The 27,783-nt window shown below is 48.4% G+C and overlaps 1 protein-coding gene across 2 annotated transcripts in view; it reads right to left on the minus strand.

The window, feature by feature from the left end:
• Positions 1–3,150: 3,150 nt before the first annotated feature.
• Positions 3,151–27,783, minus strand: part of SAMM50 (SAMM50 sorting and assembly machinery component) — a 32,381-nt gene continuing 7,748 nt past the window's right edge. Inside the window, exons 5-15 of one of the 2 annotated variants that reach the window (XM_060112306.1) lie at positions 25,752–25,858; positions 25,140–25,270; positions 24,815–24,902; positions 22,323–22,451; positions 21,758–21,829; positions 20,876–20,962; positions 18,283–18,353; positions 14,256–14,323; positions 9,583–9,729; positions 8,756–8,897; positions 3,151–3,363 (exon numbers count right to left, since the gene is read on the minus strand). In XM_060112306.1, the coding sequence (XP_059968289.1) occupies positions 3,318–3,363; positions 8,756–8,897; positions 9,583–9,729; positions 14,256–14,323; positions 18,283–18,353; positions 20,876–20,962; positions 21,758–21,829; positions 22,323–22,451; positions 24,815–24,902; positions 25,140–25,270; positions 25,752–25,858 (1,088 nt within the window). In that variant the 3' untranslated portion in view covers positions 3,151–3,317. Of the gene's footprint in view, positions 3,364–8,755; positions 8,898–9,582; positions 9,730–14,255; positions 14,324–17,713; positions 18,043–18,282; positions 18,354–20,875; positions 20,963–21,757; positions 21,830–22,322; positions 22,452–24,814; positions 24,903–25,139; positions 25,271–25,751; positions 25,859–27,783 lie in introns of those variants that run through there. The other variant, XM_060112307.1, reaches the window with a different exon arrangement.

A 27,783-nucleotide genomic window follows, 5' to 3' on the forward strand; every position in this document is an offset into this window, starting at 1 on the left:
CTCATCGCAGTGGCTTCTCTTGTTGTGGAGCACAGGCTCTAGGCGCGTGGGCTTCAGTAGTTGTGGCACACAGGCTCAGTAGTTGTGGCTCATGGGCTCTAGAGCGCAGGCTCAGTAGTTGTGGCGCACGGGCTTAGTTGCTTCACAGCATGTGGGATCTTCCCAGACCAGGGCTCGAACCTGTGTCCCCTGCATTGGCAGGCGGACTCTGAATCACTGTGCCACCAGGGAAGCCCCTGGTGATCTTTTTTTAATTTTTTCTTCTCTTTTTTTTTTTTTTTGCTGCGCTGCACGGCATGTGGGATCTTCATTCCCCGACCAGGGATCGAACCCACGTCCCCTGCAGTGGAAGCTCAGAGTCTTAACCACTGGACCGCCAGGGGAGTCTCACTCTTTGGTGATCCTTAAACACACGGTGCATTTGAGCACATCTAGTTATCCTAAAGGTAAATTTATCTGGTCTTTAAAAAAGAAAAAGCAAATGCACAGAAGAGAATTCTTAGCCTCAGGAGCTGCAGGGTATGAGGAGGATGTCAAAGTGCAGGGCCTTTGCAAGAATCAACCTAAGGGGAAGTGTGGCCTGATCTTCATCAGCGGGGCCTGCTTGAGTGCGCCTTTGTTCCAGTAACTGAGACACTTGGCAGTACAGCCTGTTTCCTCACTGGATCATAAAAGGCTTGCAGACAACAGTCGGGGACACGAGTGGCTCATGGCACTGCTCGGAGAGCACTTGGCTGATAAAACCCTTGTAAGAGGTCAGTGTGTACACAGACCACCAAAAGTTCATGATAACGGGTGACGAGACCCACCACAGAGGGTTTTCTTCTGTGAGCATTGTGACTATCAGCTTCGCTAAAGTCAGCCTCTGTTACAAATGCAAGATGACTGATCCAGCAGGTTTCCAGCAAGGGAGACGGCAGCGTGCCCCTTCAGAATGAAGCCACGGAAGGCTTCGGGGCCCTTTCCTTGCACAGTGGAGTGAAAAGCTGATTGAACAAGTATGGAACTCTGTTCTAATCCCAAATGCTCAGGTATTTAGAGAAAAATGGAGTAAAATTAAGATGCAAAGGGAATTCCCTGGTGGTCCAGTGGTCAGGACTCCGTGCTTTCACCGCTGGGTCCTGGGTTCCATCCCTAGTTAGGGAACTAAGATCCCCCAAGACGCACGGTGCGGCCAAAAAAAAAAAAAAGTTGCAAAGCCTCACTGAGTCAGGGTGGTACTTTGGGAAGGAGTCTGTGATGCTCTTCATGCTTCTTTTCTATGACGCCAGATGCCCTAAAACAGCGGCCATGGAAAAAACAAACAAAGAAAACAGCAGCTATGAAGTTACCCCCCACAGTGAACTCGCCTGAGTTCTGGTCTTTCATGGAAAGCGCTCTGTGAAGGGCTCCTGGCTTTCTGCTCCGGTCTGCCCACTTAACACCTCTGAGAAGGAACAGAATCCTGATTTTTACCCAGTGTCTCCGCTGTTTCCACTTCACCTTGCAAAGGGGCAGCCTCGGGAGCGTGTTTGCTGTTGAAACCCGGCTCCCGACACGGCGGGCAGCCGGACCTGACGCGCTTCCATTAAGGATCTGGGCCAGCAACCTGGGGTAACCTGGCCCTGCTTGATTAAACATGTACCTTTTCAAAAATGACTTCTTTTTGGATATTCCACCGAAGTGGGAGATGAATTCACAAAGGTCACGGTGTCTGAGAGTTTGTGTTATCTGGATTTTATTGTTCTTAACTTATAGTCTGAACATTACAGTGTTGTAACATGGGTTTCTTATTTTGCCAAATGCATAAATGTGAAACTGGAAACAATAAAACAACTCATGGGAAAAATGTGTTATTTTCCCAGGTTCCCAACTATTAAGAAAGGTAAACTGCTTCCCCTTACATGTTCTCTATCCCTATAGTTCATGCGGGCAGTGAGGGTGAGATGGCCCTCGGAAGCTTGAGAGCAGGTGGGTCCTTGGACTCAGGTTGCTCCTGAAACCCCAAGCGCCCTTGGCAGAGACATAAACCAGGTTACAGGAGGATGAAGGGGAAGGGGACTCAGTCCCAGCTGGGAGGGGGGGGAATATCCAACAGTAAGCTCTCTAGCTAAGGCCTATTGGGGCACCACGGGCACCCCTGGACATTTTTATATGGTACCATTTTTAGAAGAATTCAAAGGAGGTTCAAATTTTTTAAACTCTTTTTCTCACGTGGCTAACAAAGTATATCCTGAAGTATTACTTTGAGAGATACTAGGTGTGTCAGACAGAATAACGGTCCCCCAAAGATGTCCACATTCTAATTCCTGGAACCTGTGAACATGTTACGTAATATGGCAAGGGGGGGATTAAGATTGCAGATACAGTTGAGGTTGCTAATCATCTGATCTTAAAATAGTAAGATCATCCTGGAGTGTCCAGGTGGGCCCAGTATAGTCACAAGGGCCCACAAGACGGAACTGAGAGGCAAAGATCCGGAGGGAGACTGGAAGACGCTGAGCTGCTGGCTGAGATACAGGAAGGAGCCACGAGCCAAGGAGCGGGGCGCCTCCGGAAGCTGGGAAAGGCTGGGAAACAGACCCTCCCCTAGAACCTCCAGGAGGACCGCAGCCCTGCTGACACCCTGGTTTCAGCCCAGTGAGACCCACTTTGGACTCCTGGCCTCCAGACTGCAAGGTGACTGCTCTGTGTCGAGTTAAGCCTCTAGGTCTGTGGTGCTTTCTTACAGAAGCGACAGGGAGCTGATTCACGTATCTTTATAAATGATGCTGCTGTTCCCTCCAGAGAACACTCTTCCCTCTCTGCCTCCCCGTCCATGACGTTACACACGGTTCCTTCTTGCAGGGCGCTCGCACACACGGAGATGACCCTGCGACTGCAGCCCCCGCTGATGCGGGCCCCTCGGGTCAGCCGGCATCGAGCCAGAGCACATGCGCTCCCTAGCAGTGGGCCTGCGCCTCCTCCGAGCTCTCTGCCGACCACTCTGACTCATGGGAACGAACACTGAGACCCGAAGAGTGCGGGATGATGAGGAATCAGGAGACATCTGATGTCCCTCCCCGCGGTGGGGCACACGTGAGAGAACGCTCGGTGACTTGACCTGGTCCTCAGGAAGAGCCGGCGTGGGGCACGCTGGCTGTAGAAAGCAAATCACATCCACAGTGCATCTGAGTATTTGTCTGTAAAATTTATTGACATGGTTGCCCACAAGGATTGCATTCAAAGAATCACATGAAACGTGTGTATGTGGAGAGAAAGTGTGTGGCACCGAGTGACTCACTGCTGCCCAAGTCCCAGAGCTCCTGCTGGAGGGGACAGAGGACGCTCTGCATCAGCTACAGGAACCTTATCCCAGCTCCAAACTGGACGCCATCACAGATCCTAAAAAAAAAAAGTTTTTTGGGTTTTTTTTGGTTGTTTTTTTTAAGGCAGAAAATCAACACTGTGGTCTGCTCTGCTCACCCTGCCATTTGCACAATTCCAGAAACATGCACGTCTCAGAAGCAATGCCTGGGCGGCCCTGCCTCTCGGGAGGCCCAGGCTCTTCCTGTCCGCCTCTCGCCTCTTCCCCCCCTCCTGGCTACCCGGCTTCACCAGCGGTCCCCAGGCACTGCCTCCTCTGCTGGTTTGAAAACCAGCCTTTGGAGGATGGAAAAGGGAACAAAACGAAGACATGAATCCCCCTCCCCTGCTCCCCCCTCTACTCCTCTGTTTCCTCCCCAGTCCTGACCCAACCGGCAACTAGACAAGAGAAGGACCTGGGAGAGAAATATTCATGAAAACAAAACTCCTGGGGCAGGAAGAAAAGCCTCGTGTTTATTTCTGAGGCTACCAGAGAAGAGGCCCCTTTTGCACAGCGCAGAGCAGAGAGGTGATCAGAGACGTGGCCGTGGAAGGGCCCCTGGCAAAACACAGGACACAGGGAGGACCAGGAGGGGGCGGGGAGGATGGCAGAACCCACAGCCCCGAAGGGTGTAACCTGACTGCCTCTTTAGAACCTGCTCCTTTCCCAGGAAAGGAAGGATGCAAGGAGGGCACGTGGGTTGCAACATCTGGTACCCGCTGACGCTGTGCAGGTTACATTCAGTGTACTGCTCTTTCACCGGCTGACAGATCACTGAGCCCATTTTCAGATGAGCAAACGGGCTGGGCAGTGAGGAGATGGCTGCGGTCACGGCAGGAGCCTCAGAGCAGAACTCTGGACCCAAACGCAAGCGCGTCCGCGGGGCCCGCTGCAGGCCTTGCTGTTTCCATGACGTCCTGGTTCAAGCCCCGGCCACACGCAGGGTGAGAATCACCGGCCGCAGCCCAGGCAGCTGTATTCCTGAGACTCCACAGTGATGCTGGTGCGCCGCCAGGCCGAGAACCGCTCCCCCTGCAGCCCGCACTGTGGAGGATGGACTCCCGTGCTGCCCACCTGCTGGCTGTGCTCAGGGGAAGAACCAGTACTGTACTCGGGACAGAGGGCCTAACCCTGGGACCTGAACACCAGGAAGCATGAGCTTCCAGGGAAAAAACGTTCCGAATCCCAACCAGCAGCTGACGGAGTGTTTGCGGAACACAGCAGTTTTGCAAGTTCTGGAGAGTTTCCAGAAAAACTGGACAATGAGAACAGCCCTCTCATTCAGAGGAAAGCTAATGTTTCTATTGTCACAACACTTGTGCCGTCACCCAATCTCAGAACTTACAGCACCTGAAAACTGGCAGAAAGTTTTTCTTTTTCAGCGTGGGAATGAAATATCTGATCAATTAAGGGACTCAAGAGAGAGACTCTTAACGGTTGTCCCTGACCTTCTGCAGGGTCAAGGGCGCTCACTAATCAACCATATCAGCAGAAGTCACCTGACCAGAAGGGACAGCTACAGTCCCCGTGTAACCCTGAGTAAACCTCACCACCGTCCTTAAAAGGCAAAGATCCACAGTCAGAACCATGACTGTGCTTGGACAACTTCGTTCCGCTCAGATCTAAACAAGGTGTTTTTACCTTTTATATCATTAGGTCCTTAAAAGTGGTCCCTGCCTGCATTCGCTGTTTAGAAAAATGTCTGAAAATAGGCTTGATCAAAATCAAAGCAAGTCAAGCCCTGGGTTTACACGATTCAGAAACAAGCAGGCATTCCGATAAAGGCTCGTCCACTCCAACTGTAAACAGGTTAAACAACTTTACAAGCACAGGTTTATGTCCAGAGACCATATAAACGTGTCACAGGAAGAATACCCACCACAAACATCCAGAACAGTGTCGCAGACGCCAGGTACATGGAGACAGCCTCACCAAATGCCCATCTTCCTGTTCTGTGTCCCCTGTGCCTATATGCTTACAATCCAGTAGGCGCCTCAGAAAAGGCCCCGAGTCTCGAGCCTCCCCCTCCCACCGGCAGTCTCAGGGTGGCCCAGCTGCGCCACTCCAGCACCACCCGGAGGCTCCCTGCCTGCACCCAGCCCTCCTCGGACTCAGCACCAAGGGCTCGTGATGAAGGCCACACCAGGGTCCCCCAGCGTCAGGCGCCCATCCTCCCCCAGCTGGCCCCCAGGAACGCCAGGCGCCGGTCTATCACAGGGAATTCAGCAGGGAGCAGGCCGACAAGGGCCAGAACTCAGGGACCCTGGCGTGTGCCCTAAGGGAAAAGGCCAGAGAGGCTGGAAGGCAGAAACGGGTGCGGGACAAGAGTGACCGGAACTCAGACCCCGCCTGCATCACGGGCCGCCCCGCGCCTCACTTCTGCTCCTGCGCAAGGGTAGACGCTGGCGCCCACAGGCGTTCCATGCGTGCACACCTTGGCTCCAGCTGCTCTGTAGCCTGGAGCTATCACCTCCCCCGGGAAGCCCTCCACGACTCCCTGCCTGGTCTTTCTCTGTTACTAACTGTGCGCTGCCCTCTCCACCACCTGCCTCAGTCACCAGCGCATTTCCAGGGACCACACTCGGTAAGACACAGAGCATTCGCCGTCGGAGCGCAGAGACAACGGTGTCGCACATCACCTCTGGTATAAAACTTGCCAAATATTTCAAAGCGGTTTCCATTTATGTAAAGGTCTGAAACCCTAATTACAAAGCGACTGCACTCACTGGGCAGGGCACCTATGGATGACTGGCACACATGTAACACCCCATCCTGCTAGCTGCTTAATTTTAGAAATGAAGATTAAACCCTGGCAAGATCACTCAAACGTCACGAAATTCCAATTTTGATGACAAAACTTCAAACAGAGCCATACGCTGAGTGACGGCGAGCGCCCCTACTCAGGGACACTGCACGAGAAGCATCTGTTGCAACCACCATGACCCCAGAACGGAGCAGCCTGGGGGGCAGAGGAGCGTCCTTATGTTCCCGTCTTTAAATATCACCTGCACAGCATGCTTCCTCCTTTCAGAACCCACATTGGAAATGAACGGCTGACACACATTTTTCAAATTTAACCTGAAGAGAGAGAGCAGAGTGGAGTGGTGAACGTACCCACTCCACCCCCTGCAGAGATCCAGGAAGGCAAGTAGTCGAAGCCGGGCTCCCAAGAGCAGCACCCGGATTCCGGGAGCACAGCGACACCCAGTGGCCTCCGATGATGCTGCAGCCACAGGACGGCAGCGCCTTCCAGTCTGAAGGACCGGAGGGCCCAGAGCCAGCAGGGCTTGCCCAGGTCACACAGCCAGGGACGGACAGGGCAGGGGCTGGCCGTGCAGCCCACTCCAGACCCACAAGCACATTACAGTTTGAGAAGCGCAGGCCTAGACGGCTCTATCTGACCTCATCCCGGTGTTGGTGCAGGCTCATCTCCTGCACCTCTGCCGCTCCCTGCAAGGACTCAATTAGCACCTGGTTGTTACGCCAGGGAGCTCCACGCCCATGCCTATGGTGGGAACAAGGTTTTGCAGAAAGCAACCCACAACATTAGCTTCATTTCCTGAAGCTACGATGTCATCTAATGCACAAAGCTTGCTCTAGGGAAGGTGCACAGTTCCCCACATTTCACTATCCCTGAAATCAGGCCACATCATCCCATCTACGGCATGTCTCAAACATAGCCAGCCAGGTGGCGCGCACAGTGCCACTGCGGATGGCGGGGGACACACACACGGTTTGCTTCCTTTGTGAACAGCTGGCCAGGGCGAGTGCACCAGTAGCAGCAACAACACGATAAATAACCAGCTTTGCTGACAACACGCTGGGTACTGCTCTACGAGCTGCGTGTGTGTTAATTCATTCAGTCCTCAAACCTGCAAAGTAATCACTACCGTTAGCACCCATTCTACAGTTGTGAAAACGGAGACCCAGAGAGGTTAAGTAACTCACCCCGGGCCACACAGCCACGGGGCGGCCAGGCTGCGCTCTGAGCCTGTGCAGCTGGGCTCCAGTGCACACTCAGCCTGAGCAACTAGACCTTTCTCAGCTTTTGCTCTGTGCCAAGAACAGGCAAGGCATGGAGGGGAATTAACAGTCGTCAGAGCAGCAGACCCGTGAGGGCACGGGGAGGAAGGGCTCCAACATCACAGGGCGGCACAGCGGCCCCGCGCCGAGCCAGCCTTCCAGGGAGAGTGGATGAGGGCAGACTCTCCTGAAGCGATGGCCACAGAGGATCTGGATGACAGACACTGACGTGCACCTAAGAACAAAGCTTTGTTAAAAGCTTCCTAATGCGGCTTCCCTTCAAAACACCATCACCCACCACGCTGAAGCAGAAGACAGGGCGAGTAAGACTGGTACAGTACTTCCTTAAACGAGGACAAACTACAGCTTCACGCTGGAAGCCCGGCTATGACTCAGCATCACAGCTGAATGTAGACAGAACACCGAGAAGAACAAAATACAGCCTAGAGTCCTGAAATGTACAGAAACACTAGGTGACCGGCAGAATGTCCGTGTCCCCCAATCCTCACAGGCTGAAGCACTAAACGCCCACCCCCCAGCCCTGCCATGTGACAGTATTTGGAGGTGGGGCCTTGAGGAGGTAACTAAGTCACCTTAGATGAGGCAACTTAATTAAGATGGGGTCCTTGGTGGAACTGGTGTCCTTGTAACAAGAGACACCAGAGAGCCTGCTCTCTGCCCGCTTCAGGTGAGAGCCCAGTGAGGAGGCGCCGTCTGCAAGCCGGGAAGAGGGTCTTTGAGCCGGAACCGAACCTGCCGGCACCCCGGTCCTGGAATCTGCAGCCTCCAGACGGGGAGAGATACAAGTCTGCTGTTTAAGCCCCCAGTCCATGGTATTATTTACATATTATCATGACAATACTTCTGGACTTCTTGAAATTTCTACAATGCATACCCAATACTTTAAGAAACAGAATTAATTTCTGTAGCTGTAATCGGCCTTATACCATATTCATCCATGAATATTCAGCAGATCTTGTTCAGTAAAATGACCGGTGGAGAAGGGCCAGAAGGCAGGTCCTCTGCGGCCCGAGCAGAGCTGCGCCCACCCAGCCTTCAGGCTCCCAGCCTGCAAAGTCCCCACTGGCAACACCTCATTCTGCTCAGCGCAGGACCCAAAATGGCGGCCACCACCTCCAGCCAGGCCGCCAGAGGAGCTCCCTCTACCTGATGACAAGTGCAAACAGCATAAGGTGGGGGGATGGGAACACATCACACAGCCTTTCCTCCAAACTGTAATGGAGAACCCCATGGACAAAAATCCCTGTGTTTTCATTCTTTTGCTAACTATTCAATTTCTCCTGAAGTCTTGAATTGTAAAGGCCGCTGGTGAAGTGATTAACTATGTCCACAACAAAGTGACAAGACAGTGCCATGTACCTGTGGAGAGAACCTCCCAGCACCTACCTGTCCCCGCCCTGCACACCCATGGGAACGCAGTAGTTCAGCTCCAGCCGCGCGATGTTGCCCAGCCTGAGCACGATCCCGGCGCCATAAGACCAGCGGATGCACTCAGCCAGCTTTCGAATGTGAGCTCTGGGGCCCTCCCCTGAAGAGAGAGAAGAGGAGGTGTGACCAATAGCACGTGGTCCCCCGCACACGTTGTCCTTGGACAGCCCTGGCTCTCCCCCTCTGTGTGGCCTCTGGTCATCTTTTAAGCCAGGCCTAGATACTTGAGGACAATGCATGAAGTGAGATTAGGCCCAAACTCAAGACAGGGCTGGGGACCGTACTTCCTCACCGTCCCAGAAGAACACAGGTCCTCTCAATTCTCTGGGCCTGGCACGTTCTGTTCCCTTTGCCTACAATGGCATTTGCCCACCGCTGACTGCCCAGAAAGCCCTACTCCAAGCCTTGGTTTCCAGACACCTCCCCAAGCCGGGGACATCTGTGTGCCTCGCCCGGCCCTGAGCTCCTAGGGGAGAGACCAGGTCTCACTCAGCTCTGTGGCCGTAACGACTGGCACAGAGTCACTGCTCAAGAAATGTTTGCTAAACAGATAGGCTTCTCTTTGCAAGGCAGCATTCGATGATGATTCGTTATGCGTGTTCCAGCCATTCGACCGACAGCTTCACTCTGGGCACTGCATCAGGTGTTGCAGGTGACTCAGGCAGGCACAGTGCCTACTCTTAGAGACGGTGCAATCTAAATGCGACACAGACACCCACTTGTGTCCTGTGTTTTAAACATAAGGTCAGCTGTGCCGAATGGTTGCTAAATAGTCCAAGTTTTACCATAGTTGAGGTTGCAGAGGTTTCCTGCGTTGAGGAAGAAGTGAGTTCTGAAGAGCTCTCCGAAGCCGCCCTGGCCCGGTCGGAAAGGTAACGGGGTGTACAGGTGCAGGCCACCGGCCCAGTACGCTTCTCCACCCAGGTAGTCTCCTAGTCAAGGAAGGAGTGCGGATCAAAACAAGGTCACAGGTTCAAAACCACGCTGACGTCCCACCACGTACACGAGCGAGGTGTGTGCTGTGAACACAACACACTCAGTGCCCGAGCTCTGTGACAAGCTGCCCTTATAACTCCTGACGTTGTCGGCCTTTCTTAAATAATCTTTCTTCTCCTGATTTGCTTCGACTGGAGAAAAAAAAAAAAAGCTAATGTGTAATTTAGGAAAGAATGAAGCCAGTAATTTACCATATCTGTAAAATGCTTGGAATAAAACAAGTAAACTCATGGAAATCACTTTTTCCACAACTGCAGATGACCAATAGATCACTGTCACTTGGCAAATGAAATGCATTATTTTGCAAAAATTTCAAGACCACAATATAGAGAGACAAAATGAAGAAAATGTCTCTGCAGTTTCTGGAAGTGGCCGGACAAAGGTATGCAGTGTCTGCTCCCTGCTGCACAAGGACGCTGTCTCAGCTCAACATCTTCAGAGAAGAGGCTCGTTTTTAAAGGTTCATGACCACTTGGGTTTTTTTTTTTTTTTTTGGTTACTTTTGCCAAAATTCAAGACTATCCACTGAGAGTATACATTTGCGTTATTTCTAAAAAAGTCCCTACCATTTCATTTTTACTATAAAGAGCCACAACATTAAACAAACAACAAAAAACCCTGAAATGTTTATACTTTGTTACAAAATACTAGTTGTAAAGTGCCTTAGTCCCCTTTAATAAAAAATGACAGACCATGAAAAAGAAAAATATGGCTGTCTCCAAGATTAACCTCAAGGAATGAACTGCTTATTCACTTAAAGGCTCCGGCATCTCCTCAACCGCTATTAATACTGAAGTTCTAGAGGCAACAAAGAACGGACTGAAAAGCAGGAGGTCAGCTGGGTTTGCTTCTCATTTCCCAGCAAGTGTTCCTCTCTTTTCTTAAATAACCTATTTTATTCTCAACATAAAAGTAATATACTCATTGTACAAAATGTGATAAATATATGGAAGTAGAAAAAAAGGAAATTCTCCTTTAATTTCTACCATTAAGAGATAACCAGCTAACACCTGGTGTTCTTTCATCCAGTGAATTATAATGAATAATTAAATAAGAAAACAAAATGTAAGTCATTTTATATTTATACATTTCAGTCCTGATATTTTTTTTTAGTTTACTATATTATAAGCACTTTCCTTTAATACTTTATATTCTTTGAAAATGTGATTTTGATGCCTGAGTAATCACATATATGTAACATAATATAATGATCTACCCCTTGACTACCGTCATGTTGGTGTTGAATTTCTTGATAGTGGACATTAACCCGTGATGGACTTCCTTGCACACACAGGTATTTTAAACCATCTTGAAGTATAATATACACATAGAAAAGTATACACGTCCTAAGTGTACAGCACAGTGAATTTCCAGGCACAGAACACACCATATAATGAGCACCCAGACCAAGAAACAGACAAGTGCAGTCCCCAGGGAAAGCCCTGTTCTCCTTTCTAATCACTACCCACCACCCACGCCAAGTACAGCACTACCCGTCTACCTGTTCACCCGACAGTATAGGTCACTTTACCCAGTCTCTAAACTCTGCACAGATGGAATAATACAGTATGCATCCTCTGGATCTGGCTTTTTTTTTTTTTTTTTTTTTGGCATGTTTCTGAGGCCTGTTCATGCCACCCAGCCAGTGGCTCTAACTTGCTCATCCTCATTGCTGTATAATATTCCACAGTGTGAAGACACCACTGTTTAGTTGCCTATTCTACTGTTGATGGGCATTTGGGCTTCCAGTTTTCAGTCTGGTTCTATCATCAGCAGTCCTTGTATATATATATGTTTTAGGCTCTTGATAAATATTGTCAAATTTTTTCATGAAAAGTTACAGCAATTTACATTCTTGCTCATACAATCTTACCAATAGCCTTTTAATAGGTAATTAAATGAAATACCACTGTGTTTTAATTTTCAGGAAAATGGAAGACTCCAAAACTTTCATCTAGTCACTAAATAATACTTGTTATAGTGAAAAAGAAATTATGTTACTTTTCAAAAAAAAAGACACACTAATAAAGTACTCTAGGGGCTTCCCTGGTGGCACAGTGGTTGAGAGTCCGCCTGCCGATGCAGGGGACACGGGTTCGTGCCCCGGTCATGGAGGATCCCACATGCCACGGAGCGGCTGGGCCCGTGAGCCATGGCCGCTGAGCCTGCGCGTCGGGAGCCTGTGCTCTGCAACGGGAGAGGCTACAACAGTGAGAGGCCCGCGTACTGCAAAATATATATATATATATATATATATATATATATATATATATATATATATATATATATATATATATAATAATAACATAAAGTGGAAACAACAAAGATGTTAAAAAAAGTTAAGAAAATCAGGATAGAATATTTTATAATGTCATAACATGAATCTACTTAAATGATGTTTTTGTAGTTTTTAATAACACATGGAGATCCTCTGATATAATGTCAAGTACTGGAGAGAGTTCCAGAAACCGGAATTCTCACACATTGCTGGACAGAGTATGATTGAGACAAGCTTTCTTGAGACAATATAAAACCTTAAGGATATTCAAGGATACTCAAAATCCTTTGACCTAGCAATTCCATACCTAGAACTTTATATTATAAAGTAAAACTTATAGATGAGCACAAAGATTCAGTTAGGTTACTCACTGATACACTGTTATATAAATGTAAGAAACAAGAAAACAGACTAAGTGTCTAAAACTTGGGATTTGGTTTAAAATGATAGCAGTAAGGCAAGAAGATGAAATATGTAGCCATTAAAAATGATAAGGCTTTTATCTTTCTGATTCATTGCTGGTGGGAATGCAAAATGTTAGCTATTTTGGAAGACAGCCTGGCAGTTTCTTACAAAGCTAAACATAGTTTTACCATACAATCCAGCAATTATACTCCTTGGTATTTACCCAAATGAGCTGAAACCTTATGTCCAGATAAAAAACTGCACATAGATGTTTATATCAGCTTTACTCATAATTGCAAAAAATTGGATGTCCTGCAAGTAAGATGTCCTTCAATAGGTGAATGGATAAACACCCTGTGGTACAGCCATACAATGGAATATTATTTGGTGATAAAAAGATATGAGCAGTCAAGCTATAAAAAGACACGGACACTATATTGTACACCTGAAACTAATATAATATTGTAAATCAACTACACTTTAATTAAAAGATATATATATACATAAACAAAAATTTAAGAAGTACACTGACCAAAAAATAAAAAGACATGGAGGAAACTTAAGTGCATATTATTTAGTCAAAAAGGCCAGTCTGAAAAGGGTACATACTGTATGATTCCAAGAATATGACATTTTGGAAAAAGCAAAACTATGGAGATAGTAAAGGTCAGTGGTTGCCAGTAACTGAGGGGGAGGAAGGGAGGGAGGAATGAATAGGTGGAGCCTGGTGAATTTTTAAGGTGGTGAAACCATTCTATGAAATACCGTAATAGTAGATACATGCTATTATGCAACTGTCAAAACCCACGAAACTTTACAACACAAAGACTGAACCCCAACGTGAACTATGGAATTTAGTTAGTAGTAACACATCAGTGTTGGCTCATCGATTGTGACAAGTGTCCCACACTATCGCGAGATGTTAATAATAAAGGATGCTATGGGCACATACGGTGAACTCTGTACTTTGTGTCCAATTTTTCTGCTAACCTAAAAGTGCTCTCAAAAATAAAGTCCATTACACAGGGAATACAGTCAATATTTTATGAATCACTATGCTGTACACCTGAAATTTATATAATATTATAAATTGACTATACCTCAATAAATAAACAAACAAGCTTAATGTAAACTTGTGGAAAATTTGGAAAGTGCAGAAATGCATTTTAAAAGGCTTATCAAAATTATTCATAATTCCCATCACCCAGATAAAACCATAATTAATGTTTAGCTGTATTTTCCCTAAGTCTTTTAAAAAAATGCATGTTTATTGTTTACTGTAATAGTAAAGTTATGATATATATATATATTTAAAAAAACTTTAATAAAGTGCATTAGTTTAAAAAAATTATAGTTTGTAAGATGAAATAAGCCACCATTCAAAATGATAAAGTACTTATTCCTATAAAAATCTATTCATGTACTGTTACTGAGGGGTGGTAGGAGAAACAGGTTAGAACAGTTATGTAAACAACACACGTGTGCATGGATGTGCATGTTTAAACAACAAAATGCTCACATACGTCATCTCTGGTCAATGGGATCACAAGGGACTGTTGTGTATCTTCTGCTTAGCTATCTTTTCTCACTTTCTACAGTTTCCTCAACAAACACCTTTCTGTGCCTGCTGTGTGGTGGATGCTGTGTTAGGTGCCAGTTTCACTGGTGAAATATGAGTATCTATTATTGCGGTGATTTAAACAAATACATGTGCTCAAAAATGAGAAGTAACCGTAATTTCGAGTTTTTCAAGTTGGTGTGCTGTGGGGAATGACAGACCTTCACTCTGTGGCCCAACGCTGTGCATGTTGAACCCTCGCACACTTGTGGGTCCCCCGAGGTAAAACCTGGAAGAGGATGCAGACGTCAGAGTAAAGCCGTTGGAGAAAGTCTCCATTGCACAACAAAAGTGCAAAAGGCGCACACTTGCTACTGGGTCGTCCACATCTCCACGTGGTGGAACATTTCAGGATTAGGAACACGCACGGGAGGATGGTAAATTTCCTAAAGACCCAAGCTTGTAATCTAACCTAAGACTATACATCTAAACAAACACATCAAACTTTTGGGGACACAGGTGAGATACAAGGCACAAATAAAGACACTTGGGTGGACTGTCTGTTATAAAGGAATTATCTGAAGCCTATGAGAATTCATCATGCAGCACCTTTTCAAAACAGCCTCCTACATGCTCACAATAATTAAGTTAATAAAGTTTTCAAAAAAAAGCAGGATACAAATTATATAATAGTATGATCTGAATTTTACAAATAGAGGAAAATAATACTAGAAGGAAACAGACCAAAATAGAATTATTGTTATCTTAAATTCTTTTGTATTATTATAGTGATTTTTAATTAGAAAAAAAGTATATGTTAAAATTTTTTTTAATGAATTCCTTGTGTTCCTTAATGGACTGGGTTATCATACTCTTTTAAACTATATCTGAGTAAAATGAAAACAATGAATTAAAAAAATATTAAAGGGACTTCCCTGGTGGTGCAGTGGTTAAGAATCCGCCTGCCAATGCAGGGGACACGGGTTTGATCCCTGGTCCAGGAAGATCCCACATGCCACGGAGCAACTAAGCCCACGCGCCACAACTACTGAGCCTGCGCTCTAGAGCCCGCATGCCACAGCTAATGAGCCCGCGAGCCACAACTACTGAGCCCACACGCCTAGAGCTCGTGTTCCGCAACAAGAGAAGCCACTGCAATGAGAAGTCCGTGCACAATAAAGAGTAGCCCCCGCTCGCCACAACTAGAGAAAAGTCCACGCACAGCAACGAAGACCCAATGCAGCCAAAAAAAAAAATCAGAAATCCCATCTACTTGCTATAAAATCTAACAGCTTCTTAGAACCCGGTTTTAGATCACGGTAATTATTAATTTTTTTTATTAGTTTCTGCTTTATAACAAAGTGAATCAGTTATACATATACATCTGTTCCCACATCCCTTCCCTCTCGCATCTCCCTCCTTCCCACCTTCCCTATCCCACCCCTCCAGGCGGTCACAAAGCACCGACCTGATCTCCCTGTGCTATGCGGCCGCTTCCCACTATCTATCTACCTTACGTTTGGTACTGTATATATGTCCATGCCTCTCTTTCGCTTTGTCACAGCTTACCCTTCCCCCTCCCCATATCCTCAAGTCCATTCTCTAGTAGATCTGTGTCTTTATTCCTGTCTTACCCCTATGTTCTTCATGACATTTTTTTTTCTTAAATTCCATATATATGTGTCAGCATACAGTATTTGTCTTTCTCTTTCTGACTTACTTCACTCTGTATGACAGACTCTAGGTCTATCCACCTCATTACAAATAGCTCAGTTTCGTTTCTTTTTATGGCTGAGTAATATTCCATTGTATATATGTGCCACATCTTCTTTATCCATTCATCCGATGATGGACACTTAGGTTGTTTCCATCTCCGGGCTATTGTGAATAGAGCTGCAATGAACATTTTGGTACATGTCTCTTTTTGAACTATGGTTTTCTCAGGGTATATGCCCAGTAGTGGGATTGCTGGGTCATATGGTAGTTCTATTTGTAGTTTTTTAAGGAACCTCCATACTGTTCTCCATAGTGGCTGTACCAATTCACATTCCCACCAGCAGTGCAAGAGTGTTCCCTTTTCTCCACACCCTCTCCAGCATTTATTGTTTCTAGATTTCTTGATGATGGCCATTCTGACTGGTGTGAGATGATATCTCATTGTGGTTTTGATTTGCATTTCTCTAATGATTAATGAGGTTGAGCATTCTTTCATGTGTTTGTTGGCAGTCTGTATATCTTCTTTGGAGAAATGCCTATTTAAGTCTTCTGCCCATTTTTGGATTGGGTTGTTTGTTTTTTTGCTATTGAGCTGCATGAGCTGCTTATAAATTTTGGAGATTAATCCTTTGTCAGATCACGGTAATTATTAAATAATGAATTAAAATGACCAGAGAAGCTGTGTATGGTCTTTCCAACATGGCTGTCATGGAAGCCACACCAGCAGACGCCCCCAGCCTCTCACTGACCTGCGGTGCCACAAACGTCCCACGTCTCAGCACAAAGGGAACAGGGCACTGTTTTTCTCACTGTCCCGCTGGATAAAAGCCTTTATGAATTTATTCATTTGAACTTGAGTTTAAAAGTCTATAAATGTGTCTTTACTATCTGGGATTTCTAAGCAAAGCCTTTCTGAATACCTCATTAACATTAATTACAGAAACAAAGAGCAAGGTCCCTTTATTATTTTTTTAAATGATAAATCACACACACTCTTCTGAAAGAATTAAAATGATCCAGGAAACACAAAAAGCGACAAGGCTCTTCTCCTCCCTACTGTCCACCGTGTTCGAATCTCCAGAAGTGACTACTGTCACTGGTTTGGTGGTTGACTTTCAGACCCCTGGTGCTACCTGCAAACACACATGTGCACACAGAAGCTTTGCCCCTGATCAGAGAGCAAGCAACTCAACATACTTCCATGCAAATTTTAACTTAGGGACACCTATCTCATCCTTTTTAATGATTACACAGTCCCTTTAGAATGGTTGTGTTTGAATTTAATCATTTCCCTACAGGTAGTTTTAGAATATTTGCTGTTCTCAATAATGCCCCCGATGGACACCCTTGTACATGAATCTTTGTACTCTTATGAATGTTTTTCTGTACATTAGATTCACGGAGGTGAAACTGTTAAGTCTCAGAGTTTAGAAATTAAAATTTTTTCTACTCCCAAACTGCCATCCTGAACTAGGTTAAGCTAAAACAACAGTTTAACTAATGCAAGATTAAAGAAAGAGTTCCTTGACCCCAAGACAATTGTGAGTATTTCTACTAATAGCAACTAATAATAGCAACAAATACAACTTCATTCTCTGCTGGCAGGAGCAGAAACTACTCCTAAAAAAGCAGGTTTTCGGAAAAGCAGGCTCCAGCAATATTCTTTGTGAGCCTTAGAAACATTCATATTCTTTTGAGACAGTAATACCACATCGAGGAATCTGTCCTCAGAAAATAAAACGAACAAAAATTATTTACAAAGTTACATTCTTCACAGTGCTACGTATATGCAAATAACGAAATATTAAAACGCTGCTTATGAAAAATTTCCCATGACTCGGTGATTTACTCTATCATTTTTAAAAAGCAGGGAGGACACACAATTGTATGCAAAATACAGTATCTCAACACTTTAATACAGATGTGTACATGAATTTATATGGATACAAGCTCACACAAATACACACCCGCAAAAATACTGGCTAACAGGAAATACAGCTGACTCCTGAACAATGTGGGTTTGATCACATGGGCCCACCTACGGGTGGATACCCTTCAACAGCAGACGCTACCGCACTACACCGCCAGTGGCTGGCTGGCTCTGGCTGTGGAGGGAGCGTGGACACGGAGGGCCGACGACAAGAGTCACTGGGATTAGCCCTCAGGTTGTTCAAGAGTCGACCGTGGTCCCAAATGTTAACTCCGCTCATCAATGAGCAGGATTCTGTCACTTCCTTAAATGTTTCTCTGCTTTTATATTTCTGTAACATGTATGAACTGTATTCTTTCACACTCAAAGAGAATACAAAATTGTTAGTATAATAAAGTACCTCTCTGCCCCAAAAGCGAAAAATATTAAGTATGAGGTATACTGGGTATTTTGAAATTAGCTTAAACATAAAAACTAAATTAAAATTTGAAACATTTGCTTTCCTAAATAGTTAAACTTCTCTAAAATATCTTCTAATAAACCAAGCAGAAAGATCCAAAGGAAACCATGTGCAAACCACCCATTCATTTATTATTACTTACCTATCAGCAATACTTGACGGTTTATCACCAATGGGTACCAACATTCCACCCCAGAGAGATGCTGAAAAAACCTGTTGAAATATAAACAAACAACCGTTTTCTTCCACTGTTTCTTTCCTTCCAGCGAGCATTAGCAGACAGAAAACACCCTGAGATCTGGTCGTGCCCAGTGCCTGCAGCATGCAGAGCTCTGGGTCGGGGCACAAGGGCTGCGGAAGGGGAACACCTGGCTCCTGCAGGGGAAGAGCGACAGCTCCAAGTGTTCTGTGGATACTTTTATAACCGGCAACTTCAAATTTCGAATAAAGACACACTATACATAAGCCCAAACCCTAAGCAGGGCCTGGATTCCGTTCCGACACAGGGCAGCTCCCTCCTCTCTGAGAAGCCAAGCCCAGTGGGACAAGCCATGGCCTGAAGGGGGAGACCAGGGCCCTGGACAAGGGATTCTGCATCCACCCAGGCCTCTTTGGCTCGGCCTCAAAACCTAAGAGGACTGAGGGCACACGGCATCTCAGGAGAAGGAAGGTAGCGGGTGCAAGGCTGCTACATTTAAGAAATGAAAAGAGACATACTTCCAATCCAACCCTCGGGGACGGAGCCCTGCCTCTAACAGGTCAGGGGCAGTGACCTAACCCTAGGTCAGGGATCCAATCTTCACACCCACGTAATCCACACACAGAACTGACCCAGGGATACCTTAAACCACAGCGAGGCTCTCTGGGCTCCCGACCCCAGGCCTCCGCTGTGGCCCCCACCTACCCACTTCTCCTGAGCATCCCCACGCCTCTGCCCACCTTGTCCTCTCTCGGACGAGCAAAGTCCCATGTCCTTCAAAGCTGCTCAGATGTCTCTTTTTTAGAAGCTTCCGTAGGAAGGATTACAGACGAAAACCGGGACAGAGTGGGCAGAGCAGGCCAAGCGAACACTCTATTCTGAGAAATTCAAGTCTTTGTTCAACAGCGCGACAGATGTTGCGGAACAAAGCGAGGCGCCAGAGCCCCGTGCGCTCTCGAGCAGCCCCCCTCGCGACGAGGAGCTCCCGGCACTCCCGGCACTGCCCTCCTCCCTCGCCTAAGGGTCCCAACCTAAGGAGGGGCAGCAAGGAGAACTGATTCCCCACCTGAGACAAGCCCACCGGGCCTCGTGTCTCACTGACCTCGGTGACCACGAGGGCCTGAGGCCCCCAGTCACCCCCAGCACCTAGACCTCTCCAGCTGCTCCCTCTAGCACCAGCCCCCCAAGTCTTCAGTGCCAGCAGGACCTACGAACCGGCCCCCTTGTTCTCTCCTGCCCTCCCTCCCCTCCTCACCCAGCTGAAATTCCACGGTCGGTCACTAGGACTCACCGACTTGTCTTCAGCTCAGCTGGCAGCCCTGGGCCTGGTCAGCCCGCCCTGGCCCCTCAGCTGTGTCTGGGCGACCGGCTGTTGGGGAGACGCCACCGAGGGTGGAGGGCTGACCTTAAGTCGCTCTAAGTGCTACGGGCCTCATCAAAGACGCCTCCCCTGGCCCTCTAAGATAAGGCAGCACCCCCCTGGCGGCATTCTGTCCCTTAACTCTGCTGGATCGTTCTTCACATCACCTGTGAACCCCTGCCAAACTGTATATAAATCTATTTGCTTGTAGGTCTTCCTTCACTAGCATGTAAGAACAGGTACTGAGGTATTCTTAGTGCCCCACCACTGCCTGGGAGCCAGTATATGTGGGAAGGAGGGAGGGGTGGGCGCCGCATGGATGGGGGGAGAGGAGGCTGAGAAAGAGAAACCGAGGCGTGGAAGGAGAAGCCGTCATTATGGAGTCAACAGTGGCTGACAGCGTGCCATGGGGGGAGCACACAGGGGACCAGAAAGAGCTTGCTCAACTGAGCGAGAAGCCCCTGGCAGCCTCCAGAAGAGCAGTGGCAGGGGAAAGGCAGGAACCAAATCTGAAGTGCACTGAGTCCAGGACTGACCGGCAGCAGCGACAAATGATGCTAAAATGAGACGCATGTCCCACTTCATTAAAACTCACTCCTGGCCCCCAGGGTCTCAGGAGGCAATGGGGATGGGGAGAGCTGTCCCTCAGTCGCCCGGGCGCTGGGAAACTGGAGAATAAGCATATGGCGTCTCCCAGCCTGGGGCTCCACTGCCTTACTCAGAATCCAGTCACTTACTCCTAAGGTCCTGAGGGAATCAGGAGGAACTAAACCAAACTGGGTAACACAGAAATTCCTGGAGGCACCCAGAGCCCTGACAACCTAGCAGAACGAGGTGAAGACACAGAATTTCTCTGCAAGTAACATCAGGAGGCAAAGAAAGCGGCAGCCCTGTCCTCCAGACACATTTGCTCGACGGCCCTGAGCTGGTAAGTGGGGAAGGGGCTCTTTTACGTAAAATGACTGACAGACGGGTTTTAAAGGGACTGCTCATCACTTCTCCCCAGGGTAGCTTCAAGTCTGGCTAAACTGAAAAGATCAAGCGCTTGACTTTCAAGCATCAGGTGTTCTGACTTCCTCTTTCGTGTTTTAGATATTCGGGAACTGAGATCTTCTAATAAGATTCCAAAAACAAGAGATAAAAACACAGGTGACAATATTCTGGCGAGATACTCACTGAATCAAGTATGAGTTGCTTATTCAATTGAAGCTCAAAATCTTCTTTTATGAAGCTCACATCCCCTCCGGTGTAGCCTGCCAGCTCCTGTGGGCGAGGGTCCTCAGGTCAAAGGGAGCCAACAGACCTGTTACAGAGGGTTCTAAACAGCGTCACTGCCCTTAAGTCTGCTGTTTTGTATGTTCAGAAAGGCAACACACCACTTCTGTCTCCTAGAAGCTACGTCCTAGTTGCTCTGGATGGTACCAGGGGCCTGACAGAGCTACACAGTCACCAAACACATTGAGTAACCGCAGAGAATGTCATTCCTTACGTGTGAGAGTAAAACACCGGCGACATCACATTTCATTACAGAGCTTGCTCAGGACGATACGGCTTGTTTGGCCTAATCAGTGTTTGCAGGGAAAAAAGATCAGCCCACCTTTTACAGTTTGGCACATTTCCTATGAACATCTGATTTCTAGCTGCTCCTCTGACACTGAGATCAGGCAAACAGAGCGTCGGAGCCCCGCTTCTCCCCAAGGTCACCTGCCGGGCCCTGCCGGCATGTGAGTCACAACCCCTGCCTTGGGTGTTCTTCAAGGGTCACCAGGGAAATCACTCCCATCAAATCACAGCTTTCCTACTGGCCTAGTAAGTGACACCATCAAAGAGACCGGAACCTTATCCTGACTCTGCGCTCTGTGAAGGCAAAACCTGAGCTACAGGGAGCAAACCCAGGGCTAGGAACCCCGAGGGGGACGGACACCCTTGCAAGCCATTCTAGAAGGACTTTCACAGTGAGAGGAAAATGTCAGTATTAAAAACGTGACTACCCTTGCGTGATGCCCTATCCCACCACGGTCACGGAGCCTGCAGAGGTCACGGGGGAAGGAATACTACCTGGTTAACCTTCAGCAAAGCACCTCTTCTCGGTAAGATGGAAGGGTTCCGAGAGTCGATGACCATCGCGTGCTGAAAGAAATGAGGGGCGTCTGCACTTCAAACAGGCCTCTGACACAACACCAGACACTCACTGGGCACGAACTGTATGCCAGGCACTGTGCTAAGCGTTCCATAACTCTTCTGCCACTTAATCTTTACGGAAACCCCATGTTACATGTGAGGGACCTGGGAGAGTCGGGGAAACAAGTCACATCCACTGGGTGGGCCATTCCGACCCCATCGCCAGCCTTGTTCTCTCAGGGAGCTCGACACGCTGACCAGTCAACTCAGCCAGCTCCTGACTACAATGCCACGGTCAGCTCTTACGCACGCCACTGCCCGTTACCTCTGATGTTACTTAGAAAAAATGACATGAGGTTGTGTCCAGAAATTCAAAGTGACCAGGAGGCACCATTTTAGCCACCCAAACTGTGACGCTTCTCAATCCCTCCCGATGGAGGCGAAGGCTATTCTCCCAACTTAAGGCACGGCTGCATCAAAGTATCTACACATCTGCCCTTACCGAGAGAGATGACTTCAGCGAGTGCCCGCTCTCTTTTCGGACGGCAAAAGACACTGTCCTGGCAAGGCAGCCCAGCTCTCGCCACACGCCCTCCCACTTGACACTGTGGCTGGTCTTCCAAATGGGAAACTGCAGGCAAACATGGGAAACCATCAGCCTTCTGTGCTGTGCGGACAGGGGGCCGTCCCAAATCAGGTCCTGGGATGAGGCATCACTAAGTGGATGGACTAAAAGCTAAGACACAATGTTTTTAATGATGGATGGGCGACAGGAAGAGACGAAGGGAAGCTGAGGCAGGAGGGAGGAGGGGAGAAAGCCGTGGCCGCAATCAAAGGGAAAAACTGCACGAGGGGTAGGGCTGTGCTCTGGGTGAGGACACAGGGTCACTCGTCTGAAAGCTGCATACGGCTTTGTAACTGGCTGCTTTCTTTTCCAGTCTAAGACCATCGGACACACACCCCGCCAGCTGTCTGCAGCCAGGAAGGGTGACCCAGATGACCCACATCAGCCCCTGTAGAAGAGCCAGGAGACAAGGTTACACTTGAGTGAAGAGCTTCCTCCCTGCGGCCAGAGAGGCCTGAGCCAAGTGAACGCTGGGGTCCGGGCAAGCGGGACCTGCCTCTTGGCCTGACCCTCTTCCCTCGAAGCCAAGCCAGCCTTAGATTTCCGTCTTAGAGAAATGCCCAGGTTGGTTTTAAACAGCGAATGACGTAGTTTGGTGGCCTTGGGAAGGATAACAGTGATGTAACCATTACAAGGGAGCCAGGTCACGTCACAGTCCCCAGAGTGAGTCCCATGCTGGGCGTTCTCGTGGCACTCAGGCCCAGACAGCCCACGTGGCTTCCAGGGTGACAACATGGGGCCACTACCTCAGCACGATTCCTCGTGAAGCTGCCATGAGGCATTGGGCCAGGCCCTGGGGAGGCAGATGGTGGGAGGGCAGGCCTTCCCAGCCGCCTTTTCTACACTGAGGGCCCCAAGATTCAGCTACTTTCCCAATGCCTGTGGGAGGGGGAGAGCTGACCTAAAGCCTTCCTCCCTCCCTTATAAGGCGGCTCTTAACAGGAGAAACACTACTGCTCAGAGGAGACACATTTGTGTCTCTGGATTCCCGGCAGGAGGACGAGGCAGGGTCCCGATGATGCCGCTGGGCTTGCGTAGTGAGCACCTACTTGGTGCAGACCCCGAGGACACACATGAGGAGGATGCAGTCCTCTCCTCCGCAGCCTCTGCTCTCAACGGCAGGGCTGCAGCTGCAGGAGCTCCAGCCCTTGCGTCCCTTTGCCTGCCCTCCCTCGCGGCCTATTCCAACACTCTGACGTCCTGCATCTCTATCCCATGTGGACAAACAAGGTGTTTCTACTCTCCTGAGGATCTGCTCTTTCAAAAAGGCTTAAAAGAAAGAGATAAAAGGGGACTCGGGAGAGAAAGGTGGGGAAAAACCTCCCACCCTGCTGGTAGCCTCCGCGTCCTGTGGGAGGGCAGGGCTGGAGAGAAGAGTGTCTGCCAGGGTGTCAGCTGCCGCATCCCCAGCACTGGGCAGGAGGGTCTGAGGGCAACTCCCTGCACATGGAGCAGGGCGGCCACACCGAGGTGAGAATGGACGTGCGTCTCCATGCTGAGCTGCGCCCTCCTGGCTACCTCGGAGCACTCAGAGTTTTCATGACTTTGGGCTGCAAGGGTAAGAAGCATGAGTGGCTGATGCCTCTCGAGTGCCCACAGGGGGCCGAGCACACAGCAGGAGGCAAGCCTGGGCAGGGATTTGGGACTCTCAGACCATAGTCACGGGGCAGGGGCGACGAGGGGCGTGCTGAGACAGCTTCCTGGGCCCCATTCCTGGTGATGCTCACTCAGCAGGTCACTCGGGACCATGAATTTGCAGGTGAGCCCGAGGCTGATGGTCTGAAGACTTGGGGAACTACTTTTATACGGGATCGTGTCTCAAGGTATTTCCCTGTTAACTAAAGCCTAGAACAGGACGGGAGGAATGAGGATGAGCTAGAAAGGAAGGAAAAAAAGAGCAGCGTTCATCGTAAAGCCAAAAAAGGGTCAAACGATAGTAATTCCATGCGCTGCATCCTGCTAGACATCAACTAACTGTAAACCAATGATGAAAGCTTCCAGAAACCTGAAGTAACTTTCACTGGCTGTCAGGTTTCGATCTTAGCAGGTACAAGGACGGACAAACAGATGGTGTCCCAGGAAGTCAGGAGCAGGGAAGAAATCTGACCAGGTCAAAGGAGCTGCCACCATGGAGATTAGCCACTCTCTGGCCCCGGCACGTGCACTTGGCTAGTGAAGAGGTGCCCGGCCGGCAGGGCAGAGAACAGAGGGCGACCCCAGCAGCAGTGCCTGAGGCTCCGAGCACCAGACCACACAGTGGCTGTGCGTGCCTGGCCCCGCCCACGCTTGCCGTCTTTGGGAATCAATCAATCAACAGACTCTTTGGTCCCACTCAAGTGTCTGAAGGGAAGGACTGAAAAGCTACTTACACTGTACTCGGCTGATATTCCTCTGTCCGTCTCCCGGAGTGAGCTCCAAGGGAACTGTCCCGTAACTTTATATAAGTTTACAGAGAAACTAGGAGACAATGGGACAGAGCTTTAAAAGCTGAAACAGTGATTATAACTTGTACACATTTAAATCAACAGATTTAAAAATAGACTTCAGGGGTTCATCTTCATGAGGAAATCTACGGGCTTGTTGTAACACTGTAGAAGGGTAAGCTGATTCTGCAAAGTTTCTTTTCACAATCAAGCCACCTATTTTAACTTTTAAACAAGGCCATTGAACTCAATGACCTGTTTGGCTTCCTACTTTCTTTCGAAGTTTCCAGGCTGTGGTTTGAAGAAGGACAGGCCATACGAAGTTTCTTTTGTTCCATAGGAAAACTGAAAAGTCACCTTTTCTGCACGGCCTAGAAGATTAGGGAGTTTGAGGCCAAGTACCTAGGAGGAAAAAAAAATAGGAGGGATTTAAATAGAAGGAATGATAACTGTTTAGAAAGACTGTGTGAGCTAAGGGACTCACTCAAAAACAGAACAAAACTGTAGATACGGGTCTGCCTTTCATTTGTGATTGCTCTTCTGCCTTCAAGCTTGCCTCTGCTGAGTGCACACAACTGGTGAATTCAAGAAGGCTAAACCTGCTGACTGAAGCTCAGGGAAGTCAACTCTATGGGTTTGGAGTTTAGGGGAATTTCAATAGGAAACTCTTAATATGAACATGTGATATCCTCACATCATTCCCAAACAATCCACATTTACAACAAAGCATGTTATAATCAACTCTAAGATGAATGAGAACCACGGGACAGTTTACAAACAAAGGTTGAGGGGCGTGAAAGAGTTCCAGAACTACCACCAGTCGTGTTTTCAAAGCTCCCAATTGAAAGTTCCACTGTTAGGAAGGGAAAAACCTGTATCTCACCATGCTGCCTTCGTTGTTCCCGACCATGGTGTTGTAACTGCCCGTCAATCTCCTCAATTCAGTTACTTCAAAGGTAACGTCTAACCCGTTGGGAAGCGCATTGTCACCTAATAAGTGAAAAAGATGAAGACAGCTCGAGTACGCAGCTTTATGTTTGGTCCCACTGCTGCAAATGACAAAACGCTTGGGTTTAAAGCCCAAGAACATGCGCACACGAAATCCCGCTACACCTCGACGCCAAAAACCTGGGTCTGGTTTCCGTGGTGGAAGATATCAAAAACGGACTTTGCTGCAAGGAATAAGCAGCAGCAGCGTTACTTAAACACACGTTATTTACGTTATTTGCCAGACGTACTTGTTCCCCTACTAGTGAGGTCCTTGAGAATACCTGGGGCCTCAATTCAGCTGACATTAAAATGTGGAATTCTTGTGACAAGAGGGGCTCTAGGAACCCTGGCGGAGAAGCAACAAGTCGACACAGATGGAGGAGGTGGATCTTTCTGTCCTTCCTCAAGCCGGGGGCGTGGTGCCTGAGCTCAGTGCAGCTACCCCTTAGCCGCTGTGGGCCCTGGGGGGCAGGGGAGCAGGGCTGAGCGCTGCAGGAGCCTGGGCACCCCTCAGAAAGGTCGGGGCTGACCCTGTGACCCTGGCTGGACACCAGCCGCATCTGGGAGCTGTCAGACTCACAGACGCCCAGGCACTGGCTCCCAAACACTCAGATTCAGCTGGTCTAGGGCTAGGGTGGAGCCCTGGCACCACTTTTTTTTTTTTTAATTAGCAGACTTTACTGTTTAGAGCGGGTTTGGGCTTATAGAAAAACTGAGCATAAAGTTCTCACCCCCTCACACACATCTCCCCTCTCATTCAGTCTGCAGTAGTGTGGTGCGTTTGTTACAACTGATGAACTAACGGTGGAACGTTACTACGAACTAAAGTGTGATCTGCACTAAGCTTCATTCTTGGCGTTGTACATTCTAGGTGTTTGACAAATGGATGGCATCCATTCTTTTTTAAAAGCTCCCGGGTAATTCTAAAGGCAGCCAGGGCGGAGAACCACTGACAGAAGTGGACCAGCTGACCACATACACGTCACATTTGCGACAGACAGGAGAGCGCTGAAACTAAATGCCACCCACAAGACTTGCCACCAAGCAAGCCCTCCAGAGCAGCGGCAAGGGCCACTCTGTCATGCATTTGTTCAACCAGAGGCAAGTCGCTTAAACCTCTCTGAGCCTGTTTCCTTAGCTGAAAAATGTTTTTTTCTAAAAGAATAACCATGACACTTCACCAGGTTTCTGTAAGGCCCCGACTGGGTCGTGTGCAGAAACCCTCCCCGCGGAGCCCAGCACAGACACTTCTGTTATTACCACTGCGACTCCAAGGGGGCAGAGACAGCCGGCGGTCTCCCAGCACCCCTTCTCACTGCGTACCAGTCCAGTGGGTCTCATGCTTCAGCACTTATCAGTCACCTGCAGGGCCCGCCGTGCCAGACGGCTTCAGTGGGATGTGCCTTTCTGCCAGGTCCCCAGGAGGGCAGAGCTGCTGGCTGGGGGCGCACTTTGAGAACCACGGTTCTCATCGTAACTGAATCCTCGCGTCTTGGCTGGGTCTATGGCCACACAGACTTGACTTCCCAGCCTGCCCTATAGCTCCATGTGGCCGTGGGATGAGAGGGGAGAACCGTGTACAACCCCTGGGACAGGCACTCATGGAGAGTGGTGTGCCCTTTCACCCTTCCTTCCTTCTTCCTGAGGCTGGAACGGTGCTCAGCCATCGCAGGGACCAGGGGACCCTAGAGACGGTGAAGTGACAAGCACCAGAAGAAAACCACACCCGCCCCAGGTCGTGACCTCAGGGAGCAGAGCTATGACGACACCAGCCCCAGATGGTGGCCTCCCCTCTGTCATGGAAAGAGATCTCCTTTGCCTAAGCCACTGGTATTTGGTGTCTCTGTCAGTCACAGATGAATCTATAGTCCAGATAATAGAAATCCCTTTCATTCATATAGTATTTTATACTTTTGCAAGCACTT

Source organism: Mesoplodon densirostris, chromosome 11 (genome assembly GCF_025265405.1).
Source record: "Mesoplodon densirostris isolate mMesDen1 chromosome 11, mMesDen1 primary haplotype, whole genome shotgun sequence".
In the NCBI taxonomy this organism is placed as follows: Eukaryota; Metazoa; Chordata; class Mammalia; order Artiodactyla; family Ziphiidae; genus Mesoplodon; species Mesoplodon densirostris.